General features: G+C 42.4%; 3 protein-coding genes across 4 annotated transcripts in view; 2 read left to right on the top strand and 1 right to left on the bottom strand.

The window, feature by feature from the left end:
• Nucleotides 1–2,742, bottom strand: part of tent4b (terminal nucleotidyltransferase 4B) — a 40,714-nt gene extending 37,972 nt beyond the window's left edge. Inside the window, exon 1 of the mRNA XM_063188550.1 lies at nucleotides 1,756–2,742. Coding sequence (XP_063044620.1) covers nucleotides 1,756–2,324 — 569 coding nt within the window. The 5' untranslated portion in view covers nucleotides 2,325–2,742. The remainder of the gene's footprint in view (nucleotides 1–1,755) is intronic.
• A 6,198-nt stretch (nucleotides 2,743–8,940) lies between these two features.
• Nucleotides 8,941–10,377, top strand: znf830 (zinc finger protein 830). Its single transcript, XM_063188922.1, has one exon. It carries the CDS (start codon nucleotides 9,009–9,011, stop codon nucleotides 10,065–10,067), a length of 1,059 nt encoding a protein of 352 aa, XP_063044992.1. The 5' UTR covers nucleotides 8,941–9,008; the 3' UTR covers nucleotides 10,068–10,377.
• Nucleotides 10,378–15,239: 4,862 nt separating this feature from the next.
• The window catches only part of lrrc28 (leucine rich repeat containing 28), a 38,141-nt gene continuing 34,599 nt past the window's right edge, over nucleotides 15,240–18,781 (top strand). Inside the window, exons 1-5 of one of the 2 annotated variants that reach the window (XM_063188752.1) lie at nucleotides 15,240–15,330; nucleotides 16,075–16,303; nucleotides 16,605–16,645; nucleotides 17,417–17,454; nucleotides 17,606–17,743. In XM_063188752.1, coding sequence (XP_063044822.1) covers nucleotides 16,136–16,303; nucleotides 16,605–16,645; nucleotides 17,417–17,454; nucleotides 17,606–17,743 — 385 coding nt within the window. In that variant the 5' untranslated portion in view covers nucleotides 15,240–15,330; nucleotides 16,075–16,135. The remainder of the gene's footprint in view (nucleotides 15,331–16,074; nucleotides 16,304–16,604; nucleotides 16,646–17,416; nucleotides 17,455–17,605; nucleotides 17,744–18,781) is intronic. The other variant, XM_063188753.1, reaches the window with a different exon arrangement.

The following is an 18,781-nucleotide window of genomic DNA, read 5'->3' as shown; positions in this document are numbered from 1 at the left end:
CACTGAGAGCAAACAATGAGTCCTTTTAAAATCTTCATTACATTTCTCTTTTTTTTTTCAAATTTCAAAACCTGTCAACGACATCATCATGCCTTGCTGACTGTGCTCACAACAAGCAATAGAGACGTGTGAGCACACCAGCAGAAAGAAAGAAAGCGCTTTGTGGAAGACAAGTGGGGACATTAAAATGCAAATGAACTTCCGATTTCAAGTGCTTTGATAAAGGAAGCAAACAGAAAAGAGAAGCTGATGAACAATGAAACGCTTCAAGATCTTAATAAATGTGTGGTGTGCTGTGCTGTACGTGTGTGCGTGTGTAAGCTTAACTACTGTATGTGCTGCTTGAATTCCAATTTTGTTCTCTGGGATCTTGGATGTACAATGTGCATCTTTCCCCCCCCCAATATGCATGTTTAAAATGCAGCCTACTTGGGCCTAATTCCTCAGGGCTGACAAGAAGCTGGAGGAGCTAGTGGATGTGATTTGGGCCAGTGACTGAAGCGTACCTAGAAGCCTTAACTGTAATCACAAAAGAATGCTCTGATATAAACGCTGTGTTCGAAGCTTACTACAGGCCTAAATGAGGATCAGTCCCTATGCCTTATACTTTGCTCGGGGCACTGCAAGTCTGAGCACATGTTGAGAGAGACAGACAAGGCTATCTATCCTTTCCACCTTAAAAAGGAAAAAAAAAACCTCTCAACCAACACCTCAAGCACTTGAACAAACCCTCAGTTCATTTTTAAATGCCACTGCCACTAGTATGAACAGTAGGGAAGCGACATGAGAAACTGATCAATGTTGTCAGCAAATAGGACTAGGAGTTGTCTTTAAATGACAGACAGCAGAACAAGAATACCAAATTCCAAAAGTTTGACGAATGTCATAACAGGGGCAACGTCGACTGAGTGTGATGTGTGTGAAAATTGTGTGGTTATACTTGCAAAAACAGTCATTTCTTTATGAGAAATTTTGTCAGAACAAAAATGTTTTCAGGGAGCAAACTTGTTTTACAAACCTTCAGCTACAATCATGATATAAGAGTTTAATGCCAAATATGGTTAAAAACTAAACAGGACTCTTAACTTGGCCATGGATTTACAGTTAACTCACCGTAGAACTCACAAATCATTTTAAAGTGCTCAATACTGACCGAAACTCGAAACTGTTCGAGTACGGCGTCTGCATCCCAAATATGTAATGCTAGTGGAATGACAGGCAAAAATGTCTAAAGTTAACTCTACATTATCCACAAGCTTCCAATCCAAAACGTCAAAGCAACAGCTTGCATCCTTGACATGTTTACAGAATATATTCAAGAGCTACTCGCAAGAGCTTTACTAACAGAGCAAGTTAGAAAACAAAAATCTAAATGTCTTAATTCTGAGATGACTGACTGATTTAAAGTACACGATGCTTTAAAAAGTTAGCTTTGAATTGATGACAAGTGGCCATCCCCTGGATCCATAGGGCAGTATGCTAGCTAGCAGGCAGATGGCTAATGTGCCAGCAGATCACTGACATTAGACTAGTGTCCCCTCACAGTGGAAATGTGGTAGCTGTAGGTGACACGCCGATGCTCATCTTCGGCTTTAGGTACCATCTGAATATGCTGCAGTAGAACCCACTACATGAATCACTACTCAGAAACATTTAGTTAGCCACTGAGAGGCGATGATGCTAGGCGATGCATTTGCGCTAGCTGGCATATTGGCTGGATCTGAGCTAGTTTATTAGCCAGATAGCTGAACTCACCCAATGATTCCCTCGGAATAGTTTCGGGTCTTCCAAGGCGTACCCGTATAGGCGCAGCCATCAGCGTCGTCTCCTCCAGATCCATTTAGCAATTGGATGCTATTGAATCCAAACGTGCTTGCCTTATTATCTCTTTTCCTCTTGTTACGGTGCCCGGCGATGTCCCCCCTCCAGACCCCAACCCCACCAGCAAGCACCCCTCCGCCGCCGCCCCTTCCGACGGATCGGTTGTTTTGGTTGTTATTGGTTTCCAAAGGAATGAAGTCCCGTTGTTCCACGATATCACTATCGGCCCTTGAAGTAGACATCCCCTGATTCCTGGACTCGCTGCTGCCACTTACGCCTGGGCCGATGGTGGTGCTGGGAGTCCCGTTTTCGGTCGTGATCACGTTACTTGTAGCCCCGTTGCTGTTGGATTTCGGACTGTGACTTGACGAGCTAGCTCCCGTGCTGTAGTTGTTGTTGAAGTACAAATTTCCCAGACCCTGCGTTGTCTCCCAAATCTGCATCCACAAGCTGTTAACAGGTCCGCGCTGTTCTGGCTGAAACCAAGCAATTCTTGGATCCATAAATTGCACTGCAGGCACACTGCCCCCCCGAGCAAGGCTCAGTTCGTGCTCGGTTAGCCAGTTAGCCAACCAGAGTCAGTCAGCTAGCTAACTCACAAGCTCAATGCTGAGGGCTAGCTAGCTAGCTGGCTTACTTTGCCTGATAGCCTGCTCGCAATGAATATATCCGTATGATACTAACAACAGATTCCATTAATTTGAGAGTGACAAATCATTCACAGCAGAGAAAGATTATATTTCCTCCACACAGCAGATAATTTGATGGTGGTAAAGACAACGATCAGAGTTCGAAAGATGGTAACGACCAGAGAGAGCGAAACGTGCAGCCATCGACAGTCGAAGCAACTCTGACCCTTTCCCTGATCGCGAGTCCTCTCAATGGCGGACACATGATGACACTGCGCATACTCGCCTGGAGTGAAAGGAGAGAGAGCAGCAAGAAGAAAGTTGTTGCGTTACGCAAGAGCACAACAGTTCCTCTGTTACGTAACAATTACCAATTGATGAATGATTGGTGTGATCTTTTAAAACATTTTGCTAAGAATGTTGTGGCATAAGCTGGGCACATGTTTACATTTTTTGAACAAAATAATACAATCATGGACCTCTGCTGCGAAGGCCTACCAACCTCTGTGTGTGGTATGCCATTGTAATTATATATATATGGATGAGTGAGATTAAGTGCTTTATGAGGACTGCTGACAACCCAGTGAATTCTATTTAAGTCATAAGCAGCAGTAGGCCACTTAGCCTACAGTGCCTACAGGGAACAGAACCGACCTAGACTGTAAAAAAAAAAAAAAAAGTCAGTCATGAATTCCAATCTAGGATGCATTGGACTAGAAATGCACTCAGAGTGCAGACGATAGAACATTTAATTTTTTTTTTTAAAATCAAGTTTTCCTGCCTTGTTTTTGTGGAGTTAGAAGCTAGAATGTCAAAATTCGCACCATCTCGCAATGGTGAAGAATCTTTCTTTTCTTAAAATCTCCTTGCGAAGGTAACAAATTCTAGTCACATCACTGTGAATTTCAATAGTCCAAATGTGGCTGAAACGCCCTGCCTTAAGCCATTGTTGTGCCATGAAATAGAGCCGATAGTCAGTCTGCCAAACCCCCAACTGTACCACAGAGGGACAGCCTGGGACAACAAGGAGAATGGCCTCTTGGCAGCCGGTGTCATTATGGAGAGTAACAATTATGTGTGCTGTGTGTCCCTTGTCTTACATGCAGCTGAGGGACCAGTCTACTTTTTTTCTAAATGGATGGACAACAGAGAAGAGTTACTGTCATTGTTCCCACATGACTTACGGTGCTTACCAAACACACAGTGTCAATGTGGCCTTCCCATCGAGCTGAGCTATAAAGCACTATGGTTTAGGATAGTGGTTCCCAAACTGGGGGTCTCGGAGAGCAAGCACCATTTACACAAAACCTTGAACATGTGCCCGTACAATGTAATCATTTCATATTGGTTACCTGTATTCACATGTATGATTACCTCCGCCAGTTATGTTTTCGGTCGCACTGGTTTGTCTGTCTGTCTGTCTGTCTGTTTGTCACAGCAGGATAACTCAAAAGGTTATGAACGGATTTTGATGAAACTTTGTGGAGTTGTTGTTGGAAATGACAAAAGGATGGCAAATGACAAAAGGAGGGTTAGGGCTAGGTTGGGGCAATGTTAAAAGTCTACTGCTCATTTCGACGAAGCCCATTTCAACAAAACACCAGCCAGTGGCTCAGATCCATTACACACTTCTCATGTCCCAACATGTGAAATTGGTCTTAGCACTGAACACTTGACAGTTACCACAAGGATATTAAGACAGCCTAATAAGGAGAAGGTGATTAGTAGAAAGAAGTAATAATTGACTGAACCCACTTTGTTAATGTTCTTTAGTGCCATCACACACACATTGGTTTGTTAATGATTCATTTATCACTTATTTTGTTTGCTGAAGCCAGGATTTAGGCCGAACAGATTTTGCAACCCACCAGAAATCCCTAAATGGTTGCTTTTCACCTTTTAATTGTTTAGTTGAACAGGCGTAAAAAGTAACTTCTGCTGCATGTAAGCCATAGTCATGAATTGGCCTTTGTTTGCAACTGGTCCTTTTATCCCTACATTCAGTGAGATTTTACAAGTGAAGGATGTCAGAGCACACTGCTCTGGGGGATGTGGTTCAACAGTGCCCCCTATGGGAGAGAAACCCTGGTGCAATTTGGATACATGTCATCCAAGGAGGTCTATATACTGTATCATTGATCTCATCACATAATTCACTACGAGAGAATACAGACTGCGTTCCCCACACTGTCCAGACCACCTTGAGGCCTGACATAGCCATCCAGAGCAGGCTAAGATTGTGAAGGTCACCCTGGCAGAACTGGCAGTGCCCTGGGAGGAAGGCTGTGATGAAGCCCATGAGAGGAAGAGCCTGAAATATCAAGAGCTCTTCATGGAGTGCAGGGAGAAGGGCTGGCAAGCATGGCTATTTCCAATGGAGGTGGAGTGTAGAGGGTTTCCGGCACAGTCTATATGGTCGGTGCTCACTACACTCTTTGTAGCAGGCAAAGATCGCAAGGCAGGTGTGCGTAGGATTGAGGAGGCAGCAGAACGAGCCTCTTGTTGGCTGTGGTTTAAAAGGGAGGAGGGGGGCTGGAGGCCTAGAGCCGATGGGCAGTGACCTGGCCATCACTGCTGACCCGCCAACTGGAGGGTGTATAACGGTTAAGGGTCGAAACGACATCGGTCCCAGTCCAAAATCCGCAGTCATTTAGAGAGCGGCTGTATATATGGCATCACCTGATGTGGCCTATGCAACAAGTCAGCAGAAGACACCTAAAACATATTTTGAGGAATAAATGGGATCAGTCCATATGCTGTGTGTGTGTGTGTGTGTGTGTGTGTGTGTGTGTGTGTGTGTGTGTGTGTGTGTGTGTGTGTGTGTGTGTGTGTGTGTGTGTGTGTGTGTGTGTGTGTGTGTGTGTGTGTGTGTGTGCGTGCGTGTGCGCGCGTCCGTCCGTGCTTGGGTTTAGGTACCTGTTGAGATAGGGTCAAAGATGTGACAGCACTTTTTTGTGTTTCTATGATTTGTGTTAGTAGAAAAGAGTTAAAAATGTAAAATAAACTCACAAAATACTTAAAAACATTATCCTAGCTTTTATTCTGTGTAGTTGAAAATAATACCCAATACTTGTCATTTTAGATAGGTGCAACCACCTGACATTCATTTTGTTAAAAAAAGAAATACATTTAAAAAAAACCTGATGGAAATGTTTAAAATAATGTATTGAAACATTTTATAATTTTTCATTGTGCAAATCCCTTATTTGTCACTGACCCTAATGAGCTCACTAACCTGTTGATGAGGGTGAGTATCTTTTTTTCTATGTCAACATTAGGAATATTCTATGTATGACCTTAAAGATCCCTTAGGCTACTATGTTTTAGAACAGATGTGATATACGTCTATGGGTTTTAGGCCCAGTTACCATGGTGGTTTACCGGTAGGCCTTGTAGCAACCCAATGTAAGTAGGCTGCCGGATGTGAGTGCCCGGATATCCGCCCGAGTATTTACGTCTATTTTACCTCAGCTACTCGATTTCGGTCGTGTATTTACGACAGTTTAACCTCAGCTACTTGATTTCGTCCGATTTGAGTCTGACTGAAGATGGAAGGGACATAGGTGCCGTGCGTAAAGAGCCCACAGCACATCGCCGTTTCGGCGACACCAGAGAGTTCCTTGATATCCCAATCAAAAGAATAGGCCCGGTGACCAATAACATCAAAATAATAAAAAAAATAATAAAATGAAATTATAACTTAAAACCGAATTGATTTGGGTGTGAAAATTAAACTGTCTCAACCGGGCACCCAAAGGGAATCCATCAAAAGATAACGGCGTTTACTTTCTCGTCGGCATATATTTTTTGTTTTTATTATCTAGGAGGACTGAGCTGAAAACTGCAGCAGTCACCTTGCACAGTTCTAGCTGCTCTGAAGCACGTATCCTGCCCATTCGCAATGTTAAATAAAGGTTTGCAAAAGACTATAGCCTACAATAGATGCACTGTCACAGACAGAATAGCCCGTTTCGGAAGGCATTAAAGTCACGAGTTTACCCAGTCTAAATGTAGTTTAGTTTCTGGAAGTTTCTGAGTCATTAGTGAAACATAACATCAGGATATCCTACAAGTTAAAAGAATATCTGGGCATAGCCTTCTCTCTGAGTTAGAAAACAGCAGCTATGCCGCATATTGTGTAGTTATTATTTGGTGGTGCAAAAACAACACGCGAAACCATTCCGCATATTGTGCCATTATTATTAGTGATGCCGAAACAACAAAGCCAGATTGGTGACTAGAGCTTGCCTAGTCCATTTAGACATAGCCTACTCATTTTATTGTGCCATGTAGGCCTACATTTAAAAGTGTCAGTGGAGAATTAAACTGGGCGCTGAATACTGAATATCGGAGCCATTCTCCCTCCGTGTCTAGATAGCCTACAGTCAGAGGCGCGCGCACGCTCTTATTTCTGTAGACTATTATATGAAAATATCCTAAAACGGTCACAACATCAGAGGATCTTCGTGGTGGAGGATACTTGCAGCGGGGGCCGAGACCGAGTTGTTACGGGACACTCTTAATCTTATTGAAGGGACAGACCAATGCTCGATACTTTACCCGGTCTAAATGTAGCACTCGAAAAGTTATGCCGCATATTGTGCAGATTAGGCTATTTGGTGATGCCAACCACACGTGTACGTTGGAGACTACAGCCTATAATTTAGACATAGCCTATTCATTTGATTGTGCTACGTAAACTTAAAAGTGTCACTGCAAAATCAAACGGGACGCTGAAATATTGGAGCCAGTAACTTCGTGTCCGGTGGATATTGTGCAGATGTGTGTGCGCGCGCGCACAACTAATTTCTCTCCCATCTCTTTGCTCATCAAGCCTCCGATCTCCAAAAAGACACGGGCACTCAGGATAACTGTTTACGCGAGCTGTTTAAATAATGTGATGCACGGTCTTCATGACATGGCATGGTTTGGCCACCCTAAATTCAACATGACTGCATTCGCACATATCGTTTAAACATCCATGATGGAATGGTCACTCTTAATGTGCAAGTAGGCCTATTGGATATGAAAAAAAGATCTTAAAACGGTCACAACACCAGAGGACCCGTGGTGGTGTGGTGGATATTTGCGGCGGGGGCCGAGGCGAGTTGTTACGGTAGGCTACAACAAAGAAAATGGAATCTTGTACAAGAACGACAACTAGCTGGTGTGGCCAGGAGTGGCACTGCAGCTATGTTATCGCAGCCAAGTAAATAATGAATGGGTGCCAATGGGGCTGTACACTTCTCATAGAACTATCTGCCCGTGTGATTTTTTCCCTGGAAACAATGAAGTCGCGTTCGATAGATATGAGTAAGTGAAAGCATTTGCCGACACGTTTGCATCTTGTCAAGTGTTAGATTCGTGAAAATGACCCTTATTTCAACTATAGCAATGACATAACACGTGACAATCGACTTTACGGCACTACGCCATTTGTTTTGTAGTTTTAAGTCTGACTTCAGATGTCGATGTGTTTAAAGTTATGTTAGGATTGTTGCGGACACCTGTTATTTATTGCATTTAAGGTGGTGGAAAAGCGGCATGTGTACATGGGGTAAAGGAAATGACTGCGCTCATCCTTAAGAATTTGGGCACCTTCAATTAACATGTTGGACGGTGGTGGGGGTTGAGGTGTCTGACCGTAGATGTCTCTGCTAGGAGGATCAGTCAGAGTACGTCTCTCGTCAGCTCTGGTCGTGAATAGTCGCAGAGATTCCTCAGCCAGCAGGTATTAGCCGAATGCTAGCGTGTTGCAGGACAAAACTAACACGTCTTTGGGAGAACAAAGCCATGTCAGGAACCTTTAACTTCACTTCTAATACAACTTCCATGATAAGGTACAGAATGTGCACACATCTTTACAAACCAGAGAACAGAATCGTCACAAATCCCTGCTGAGCCATTTAGCCCAATAGGCTCCCATTCATCTTTTACTTGGCTGCGTGCGCCAACGGGGCTATAATGGGAGCCAATGACAGACGCCTATCTCATAGCTTAGAACATTTCTGGCTACAATCATATTATAGAAGGGACAGTCAGGCGACACAGCGCGACTCACATAGGGTAGCTGTGGTGCCGCAAAGCATTCCTGATGGTGGAAATGAATGCAAATGCACGCAGATACTCGGGCGGATATCCGGGCACTCACATCCGGCAGCCTACTTACATTGGGTTGCTACAGGCCTACATCAAAGAGACTCGGGTAGGACGACAAGGCCTAGCCTTTGCAGCCTCTTTGGAGCACTGAGGCAGACATGTCTACTACCGCTATATGGGCAGAATCAGACAGTGGTAAAAGCTTCAGCATAAAGACTACTAACAGAGATTGTATCTAAGGAGCCATCTCTGCTACTAATACACCAGACATTTCTAAAATAATGATAAGCTGATTAACTATGAGGATTGGTTGGGCCATGTGCTCAAAGTCTCTATTTAGAGGGCTTTCTCATAGCCTTTCTACTTTTTGATCGGGCACAAAAATCGACACACTTTGGGTCCTTCTACGTCATATTCAGGCGCCTGCGCAGCTCGGAGTGTTTTGCTGTGACAGCGAAGATGTCAAGCTCTAAATTAAAGAAAGGCAAAAAAGTAGTTAATCAGGAGGAGTTGCGACGGTTGATGAGAGAAAAACAGAGGGACTCCGACAGAAAGAAACGAGTTGAATCCCCATTTGCCAAATATAACTCACTTGGACACCTGAGCTGCGCGATATGCTGTGTACCTGTGAAATCAGAAATACTGTGGCAAGCGCACGTCCTCGGTAAACAGCATAAAGAAAAGGTTGCCGAACTCAAGGAAGGAAAGGTACCTCAAGTAAAGCCACAGGCTCCCCCGGTCTCAATACTAAAAAGGAAAGCTCCAGAGACCGATTCGGCAACTGGGAAAAGACCCAAAGATGCTGGTTCCTCTTCAAGTGGGCTTCCTCCAGGATTTTTTGAAGGTAGCAAGAAGCCATCCGGTTTGGGAATATTAGGTGGTGTGTATGGCGATGACGACGATGAAGATGAGTCAGATGATGAGGACAATAACCCATCGTCTGCTGTTGGGAAGCAGGGAGATGCGGAATCCTCTGGGGCAACTCCGGCTGCGGATGCTGCGCCGAGTTCTGGACTTCCTGCAGATTTCTTCGACAGCGGCATTTCACTTGCCCCAACTGTTTCCCACTCGGGTTCAATTTCCAAACCGGATGAAGGAGCTAACAAGGTCACCGAGAGAAAAGAAAACACATCAGAGGCTCTACCTGAGGGGTTTTTCGACGACCCAGTGAAAGACGCCAAGGTGCGAAACGTGGACACACCTAAAGATGTAATGGACAAGGAGTGGGATGAATTCCAGAAAGAAATGCGGCAGGTGAACACTGCATCAGATGCCATTGTAGCCGAGGACGACGAAGAGGGGCGTTTGGAGCGGCAGATTGATGAGATTGATGAACAGATCGAATGCTTCCGGCGAGTGGAGGTACTGCGAGATAAACAAGATGTGATCCGAGAGAAGATGGTCCAGGAGAAAATGGAAGGGTCTGCTGAACACTCCGGTGACAGTGATGAGGAAGATGAGGAAGAGTTGCTTCACGTGTTGTCTCGGGACTGGAGGGCTAAGGGAGCTCTTGCCTAATATATTCTCTCCATCCTCATTATTGTTATTGATTGTCAGTCTCTTTTCTATTTTTCTAAAATCTATTGGCCAATGGGTTAATATTAGCCTAAACTGACTCTAGCCAGATGGATGGGATCCGCCCTGCTCCACCAACATCCACGAAGTTGAGCGGAAATACAGAAGGGTCAGGCGAGGAGAATATGGGTCTGTTAGCTCTTGAGGATGCGCATGTTCAGTTCTATAGTGTACAACATAAACATTGTGTGTTTTCTCTATCCAAAATGTAGACCTCTGACACCTGTTTCGTAATAAAAATGTGCTGAATGCAGATCGTTGTTTGTGTATTTACTGTTTTAACGTTCTGTTTGTTTTGTTTGTTTGTTTTTTTGTGTGTTTTTTTAATATGCCATGTCTTATCAGTGTATGTGACTTTGCCATGATTTAGGCTTTAACATTTAAGTCAGTCAGTAGCATGGTTATTACTACTGACTTGACTTACAAGGCGAGTGAGCACTTTCAGCAGTCTGAAGGGGAAATTGGCTAGTACCAAGTCTGCATTCATAGGCTTTATGTCAAGTCATTCAAGTCAACTTTATTGTCAGTTTCTTCACATGTAGGCCTACATGTCATACAAGGAAATTGAATGTGTGTATACACAGGACTGACATTTAACAATATATACATTTAAGTCCAAGACTGTACCAATAACAATGTATGAAGTAGTAGTGATGTGTCTCTATTCAGGCGGTGAAGACCCATAGGGGGAACCTCATTGACAACAAATCAAACCTTACGGAGTAGCTATAATATGAGCATGTCTCATGATCTGCTCATACCATTATACAGCCGATGATCTGATCCAAATGGCTGTGTAACACGAACAGTGGCCAGGGTAATGGAGTTTGTGTACAGGTAGTCTACCCAGACTGTACTGTCTAATGTACCATGTAATGTAATGTAATTTGGTTGCCATCATGTGCTCCACAGCTATGAATGATCTATCAATATACATTAGGCCTTGCCTGGTTACCACCAGACCTAATCACAAGTGAGATTACAGAACGATTGTGTAGAACTAAAGACAGTATGGGAGTTCCCAGGCTACATTAGGCCTGTCTTACAGGCATACTACTACTGAAGATACAGAACAACTCCTCAAAAAGTAAGACATTGTTGCCTATATGATTTCCCAAATTCCTTATATTGTAAATAATATTTACAGGACCACTTCAGTCAATTTCAATATGCTGTTGTATTGCTCACGCTACCCTTCACTTGTCAGTACCCGGTGATGCTGCCACATTTTTCGGCTCAGTCACATTTTTCGGCTCAGCCCTTTCCGAGACATGAGCTATTCTAATGGGAGCAGCGTTTGTTTACATTTTGTTTTAAATTAACAAAGGCCTACTCCAAATATTTTCCCAAAAAGTACCGCTGTTTGCTAGTTGTCTGCTGATGTTGTACAATCTTTTGGATGTTTTTGGGAATACATTTTTTTTAAAAATTGTTTTAATGTAAACAAAGCGCTGCCCCCATTACAATGACCAGGATCTCGGAAAAGGCTGAAAAAGGAAGAAAAAAAACCTCAGGTACTGGCAAGTCCAGGGTAGTGTGAGCAATACAACTGCGTGTTGAAATTGACTGAAGTTATCCTTTAATGCAACACATTTTATTTGTTACAACTCAGTATTCAGTATTGTAGCCTGTATCTTAAAAAAGCTGCATTGGATCAAAAGCGTCAGCTACGTGTAATGTAATGTAAAGTAAAAGTAAAGGGATTCCAATTGCCATTGTGATAACAAAAAATAAGTCCCTGTGTAATGTCCCAGCGCCACTGCCAGCCTGGTCTGGGCCTAGGACAAAATCCTCTGAATGGGCTCTTCACCACCACCCCTGTCGGCGGCCTGGTGTGGCCCACCATCACACATGCGAGCAAGGGGGCAGCTGGACTGGCTGCATATACAGACACCATAGGCCAGTGGTTCTTAACCTTTTTTTCTTAACGCACCCCCTTACTTGTGCCGAAGACAAGCCACGCACCCCCAACCCAAACTTCTACACATGTATACGCACTAAAAAAACGATGATAAGTGATTAATGCCAATGATTCTTGTGTGACACACTAATCAATACCTTAATTACTTCAAATGGGGACCAAAACCTAGTTACCTAACCTGGTTCTCACTCGATGGTTGTTACCAACCCTGTGCGAGCTCACGAAGTGTAACGAAGATGCACGAAGCACTAGGGGTCTCGTGAGAGCCAGGCTACTAGTTACCATGTCTGCAAGCTGAATTTTGGTCACAACCTCAACCCAAATAATTCCGCGCACCCCCTGAAGTCTCTAGCGCACCCCCAGGGGGTGCCCGCACCCCAGGTTAAGAACCACTGCCATAGGCTACCAGTACCATGGTTGATTTGAACATAGTAAATAAGATAATCTAACACTTTCAGGGGGATGGGTTCATGTGATCAGAGTGATGGGCGTCACCACATAATAATAATAATAATAATAATAATAATAAAAATAATAATGATGATGATGATGATGATGATGATGATGATGATGATGATGATGACGACGATGATGATGATAATAATAATAATAATAATAAAGTACATAGTATACAAAAAATAATGATGAAGAACACTTAAGAAGCTCTTTGGGAATTAATGGGAGCACCACTCTAATATACCACAGCTTATAAACTGAGTGTGCATTATATCATTGGCCCCCAAAAAGGCCTCCAATTTACTGTAACTGTATTACAATTTACTGTAACTTGCTGTATCTGTTCAGAGCAGTAGCCTGAATTTTAGCTTGACAAAACAACATATTTGCACACGTATTGTATGCTCTACAGTGGTAGTCTTCTTCTGACCTTTCTTCTAGTTTTGGACAACTTCCATAGAGGTACCAAAGAAAGTGGATCTAATAGCCTACATCAGTGGTTCCCAACCTATGGGTCGGGACCCCCCTTATGGGTCGCCAAAGATCCACAGGGGGTCGCGGAGCCCTCTTGATTTTAAGGGGTTTCATTTTAAATATCTATAGCCCATGTTGAATACAAGACAAAGCATTTAACTAATAACTGCATAGAAGCAACACCCCAAGCAGCAAATTAACGTGCCCAACACGTTTTTTAACGTTTATTTTTGGTGAGTGACACGTTCAGAATTGGTTCAGAATAGGTTCAGAATTGCGTTCAGATATGGTTAATTTGTAGGTTCCCGATTACGTGCTCAGCACGTTCTGAAAGGGTTGTTTTTTGGTGTCCAACACGTTCTCTAAACGTTTCAAAATGGTGTCAAACAACACGTTCGGAAAAACACGTCCACGGACGTACAAATAAGGTGTACATTTGGGTTTTATTACGTGTTCAACACCTATTTTTGACACCAAAAATAAAACCTGCCGCAGCGCCATATGGGCTTGCCTTTTCTGTTAGGGGCTTAAAATTTGGCCTATGCTTTATCCTATAGCATTTATATGGCCATTACCATTATTACTACTGTTATTATTATAGCCTTAGTTAGCCTAGTTATGCAAAAGAAGAAAAGCATATGTGTAATGCATGTATTTATTTTTGGGAAGAAAAAAAAAAGCTGCCACTTGGACTTGGGCTGGAGTGCAGTCTGTGTCTGGGCTTTCTGTTGTCAATGTTGAAGAGGACGCTTGCTTTGGCTTCACCTGAAACATGAAAAGAAGAACTTATTCAACAAGTGATGCTCATGACAAATATCATAATGGGCCGCAGCTGCATGAGCCCACTCTAAAAATCATGCTTTGCTGGTCGCGAGGATTTCACTGTAATGTCCGTTGGGTTCAAGGGACTTGTGTATAGAATATGAAACAAAATCTTTCAACATACTTCTATGTCTTCTCACCTAATAAAATAATACAGAGGTGGCACCTGTAGTAATCTTAAATAATAGTCTAGTACAATACAATGTTCGTAACGGTAGGCTAGAAGTATGGAAACCACGTTTCATTACAGTCTAAAAGCCCCCATTGTTTCTAATGAGCAAATGTTATTAGCGAAATGCTAATTACAACTCACCGGAGTTTCACGTTTGAAGTTTCACGTCGTCGATCCAGAAAGAGAAATTGTCAAAAGGAGGGTTGATAGTTGGTAGTAAAGAGGATGCGGGTAAAGTCAAAGAAGGTGAAAATATGAAAGATGAAGGATAAAATAGTCAAAGTTTATGGAGAAATCAAGAAGGTGAAGGTCTGTCAGGTCAGGCAAAAGAAGTGAATTTTCAGTTAATCAGAGCGGTCGCCTAGCAACCGGCCAACCGCGAGCTGCACAGCTGCATCCAGTTCAGACAAAAACAATTTGGACTTCGGTGCTAGATCAGTGTTTTAAGAAACGTGTCTTTTGACACTAAATCTGTATGTTCGAATTTAGTGTCAGATCAGTGTTTTAAAAACGTGTCTTTTGACACCAAATCTGTACTTTCAGATTTCGTGTCAAATCAGTGTTTTAAAAAACGTGTCTTTTGACACCAAAACTGCATGTTTGAATTTGGTGTCAGATCAGTGTTTTAAGAAACGTGTCTTTTGACACCAAATTTGTACGTTCAGATTTCGTGTCAGATGCGTTGGTATTTTCAGGTGTCATTTGACACTAAACCTAAACGTGTATTGAACGTTTTTAAAAGGTGTTTTTGCAAACGTGTCAAAGAAAACGTTCCACAAACGTGTTTGACACGTTGGTTTTATTCAACACCTAAATGACACCGTTAAAAAACGTGTCAATTGGTTCAGAAAACGTGTTTTGCTGCTTGGGAGATTGTAAGTGCTACATTAAACATTTATTCTATATTTGACCAAAGACGAATTGAGGAATAAAATAACTAAAATTAGTTTTCGCAGGAAGCGGAGGGCATCTTGTGACTCCTTCTCGTGCGGGCGCTCGCGTGGTTGGGTCACCACAGCTTACAATAGTAAAAACATGGGTCCCTTAAGAAAAAGGTTGGGAACCACTGGCCTACATCATGACAACTTCTCATACTTATTAAAACAGGAAGTTATTGGTTTCATAATGTAGCATATAATCCTTTGAAATATCAAAGTCCTGCTGAATTTATAAATGAAATGCAGGAAAAGCATGTGCGTGTGCAATAATCGAGAAAGGAAAGAAATGACTGTCAAATTCAGACTGACTTTTATTTTGTGAGCTGTTTTCCTTTTCAGCGCCTCTTTTGACATGCGGAAGGAATCAGCCAGCTGTAGCAACTTGCAAGAATGACAAGCACAACATAACGTAAACACTGACGTGTGAGTTGTTTCATCAGTATTTCTAGTTATGGCTAATGGTTTGCATCATTTTGCAAGGTGCATGAGAGAGCTTGAATCTAGTTTTGCCATAGGACATGATTGCTATTTATGTGTAGCAAACTAAGAAGCTAAGACCAGCTAGCTTGGTTACGTAATTAGCCTAGCCATTTTCGCCATTATTTGCAGTATCTCGCCAGTTAGCTTGGTAATCATCAGAGCATTTTACTTAGTCATAGAAAGACACAATGTGACAATGCCTCTGATACTTTGGGTAGTTTGTAAACAAACCGGCGTGTGTTGTTTTCTTTGTCAACATCTGCCGTTATGTTGACGGAAAAAAAATGAGCTAGTGTGATGTGTAAATCCGCTATGACAAGCTAGGCATCTCTATTCTCTAGGTTGGTTTACAGTTATTCATGTTGACTGCGGGCCAGTTGGAACAGTTTTAAAACGCAGACGTAATTGCAATAACTGACGACTTTCCTTGTATTTCTTGTGACGGCGGATATTTCTACATGGTTATTCAATGATTGTAAACAGTGTATGACTTGTACTTTGCCCTGTCTGTGTCATGGCCAACTACACCTGTCACATTGAATGTCCCCAAATGAAGTTCTATCAGAATATTTCATTGCATGGAGAGAGGGCAGTGATGGTGTATGCAATAGAATAGCACCGTAATTATGTCAAAATGACCCAAATTCATGCCAGTGTGACAGGTTGACATTATATTTCCTACTAAAGGTGCTGCAATGCATTAACAGTTGGAGTGGAGCAAGGAAAGGGGGCCCCAAGTCCCTCCACCATGGCCTCAGAACTCCACGAGACCATATTCATGGCAAAGCAGGAACGCCACAAGAACCTGTTTCTCAATTACCGAAATCTCAACAACTTTCCCGTGGAGCTTCTGAAGGATGAGGGCCTTCAGTTTCTGGAAAGGCTTTACATGAAGAGGAACTCGCTCACAACTTTGGTAAGCATCTTCACTTTGCTCACCGTCCACAGGTTGGAGATTAGGTGTATGGTAATTTCATAAATATAAATTTGTCTATTATAGTGTTATTGGTATTATTGGTAATGTTTGTTGTAATATATTATTCCAGAATGGAGGATTTTTGAGCTGGTTTTGGCATAGGTACATGACATAGCTGTGTAAAACCAGCAATTTTGTTGTACATGTTTGACATGGAAATCAAACAGATCAAAGTGTCCTTTATGATGTAAATGTGATTTTGCAAGGAGTCTACTACATCACCAGTTTTTTTCTTTCACAGCCTGACAACCTGGCCCAAAAACTTCCAAACCTGATCGAACTGTAAGTAGCTTAAGTGAACACATACATATCTGTACACATCTGTACACATTACAGATCCGTTGCCATGCCCTGCTATATACTCATTATGCAAATGTAAGGGAAGTCAGTATGCATGGGTTTCAGGTTTGTAAACAATCCCTGGCTGCGCGAACTTGGCTGCACACTATTCAACCTCTAATTGTTGGAAACCGCTGTCAGTCAAAACATGAGCTCACATGGTTGGCTGCCAGTATTTTGCCCCCTCTCACAACATCAATGTTTGTAAATGAAAAAAACTATGTATACTGTGTGCATCCCAATATGTGACCTTGCCTCCTCCACTTGCCTCCTCCACTTGCTTCTCGTCATGATGACATCACTGACAACAGCATTATATTTCAATATCTTGCAAAAGCTCAATTGTAAAGTCTTTTTCTCATTTGCAATTGGGATGGTGAATGAAAAACAGTCCCTCAAAAGTTGTTGTGGCGAGGCTCACAGCTGGGAAACTTTATCGTTTTCTCCACGGAGGAGGGGCCAGGAGGCGGGACGAGAAGACAAGCACAAGTGGAGGAGGCAAGGACACATATTGGGATGCACATACACTCTCTTGATAGTTGGACATGTGAGAGAGGTTTTCAGCAAATGTCCAGTAGATGGCAGTAAATGAGCACAACCATTCAAGTATCATTAAGGAGGTTGCTTAACAATTCAACTACAGATTGTGTGAATAGTCCTGTGACAATTGAATAATCTTCCTAAATAATATTCGCCTTGTTCGTCTTTTTGCAGGTATTTGCACTCAAATAACATTGCCATCATTCCCGAAGGTATATTATTGGAATAACCTAATCATTTTTTTCTTTAATTTTTGAAGTGACTGTCAGAGATAATCTCTCCTGAGAGCAATAGTGTTTATTTTGTTTTGAGCGGTCTGCATTGTTAAGCCTTTTAAATAATGTCATGTAATTTACTCTTCAGCTATTGGCAACCTGGCTAAGCTGCAGTCCCTGGATCTGAGTGACAATTCCCTGCAGGTCATCTGTCCTGAGATTGGACGGCTGAGATCTCTACGGCACTTGCGATTGGCCAACAACCAACTGAAGTTCCTTCCTCAGGGTATGCAATCTTCTATTATTGAAGCATAAAGTCTCACACCAAAGACTTTAATCCAACTGTATTCAACAGCACAGGCAGGATTCACTGAGTGTTTCTTCAGTGGGCCACACATTCATCGCTGTATTTGTCAGACAGTAGTATCAATCATCAGCCAGACCCTTCTCTCATTGTATTGTTTTTTTTTCCTTTTTAAAAACGTATTCACCCCTCCTCTTGCTATAGTGATGTCCAATTTGCTATTCCACTTTACCTGAGCGAGTTGCATAAATTCATAAACTATGCACTGCCACACTAAGGCTGTAACGATGAACTCATTCAGCGATTCAGTTAGTCTCACGATTTTTGACCTATGGTTAGATACACCCCGCGATTTTTAAATTGCACCTTTTTGATGTCTTTTAAAAAGTAGAATAGGTTAAAAGGTAATAATGCATTAATAATGTAATGAAAAGTTTAAAAATAATAATGATATTGATTTGAAGCTTGGACGCACCATCACATCATATCATGTGGTTGTTTTCTGGACTGAAGGGTGACAGAACTTTGAAAGAGTGCATCCCAATTCTGCCTGCTTGCAACACGATTCAGTATCGTGACTCTGCGTATCACAATTTCTTGATCCGGTACAAGATCGTTAGAGCCCTATACCACACATCTCTTCCAGCCATTCACTAAATCAGCTGATTATTTGAAAGCTGCATGTATTTTCAGACAGGGGGAGTAGTTGATTTGTTTACAAAAAAGCACCTCTGTTTATTAGTGTAGAAACTGATTGAACCTGGTGATTTGGAACTGTATAGTAGTTACTGAATCAAAGTTGCCCTAAATGGGTGACGTGTGAGCCATCTCTCCTTCACTTCACAACATCAACAAAGACATAAGCCCAACCCATCTTCATTCATTATCTCTGCCACCTTAATCAGTCTGATTAATTTGCCATAGCATGCGTCTTTGACATTTAGCTTAAATTTGTATGCTTTCCTTGGCCATTGGAGAACAGGGGTTGTCGTTGTCTATGGTCAGTAGCCACCCTCTTAT

This window comes from Engraulis encrasicolus, chromosome 22 (assembly GCF_034702125.1).
Source record: "Engraulis encrasicolus isolate BLACKSEA-1 chromosome 22, IST_EnEncr_1.0, whole genome shotgun sequence".
NCBI classification, from domain to species: Eukaryota; Metazoa; Chordata; class Actinopteri; order Clupeiformes; family Engraulidae; genus Engraulis; species Engraulis encrasicolus.
Note: the sequence above shows the minus strand (reverse complement) of the source record. Positions and strands in the feature narration are given on the sequence as shown.

Coding starts and splice junctions, on each gene's coding strand:
- znf830 (XM_063188922.1), top strand. CDS start 9,009: ATGTCAAGCTCTAAATTAAAGAAAGGCAAAAAAGTAGTTAATCAGGAG.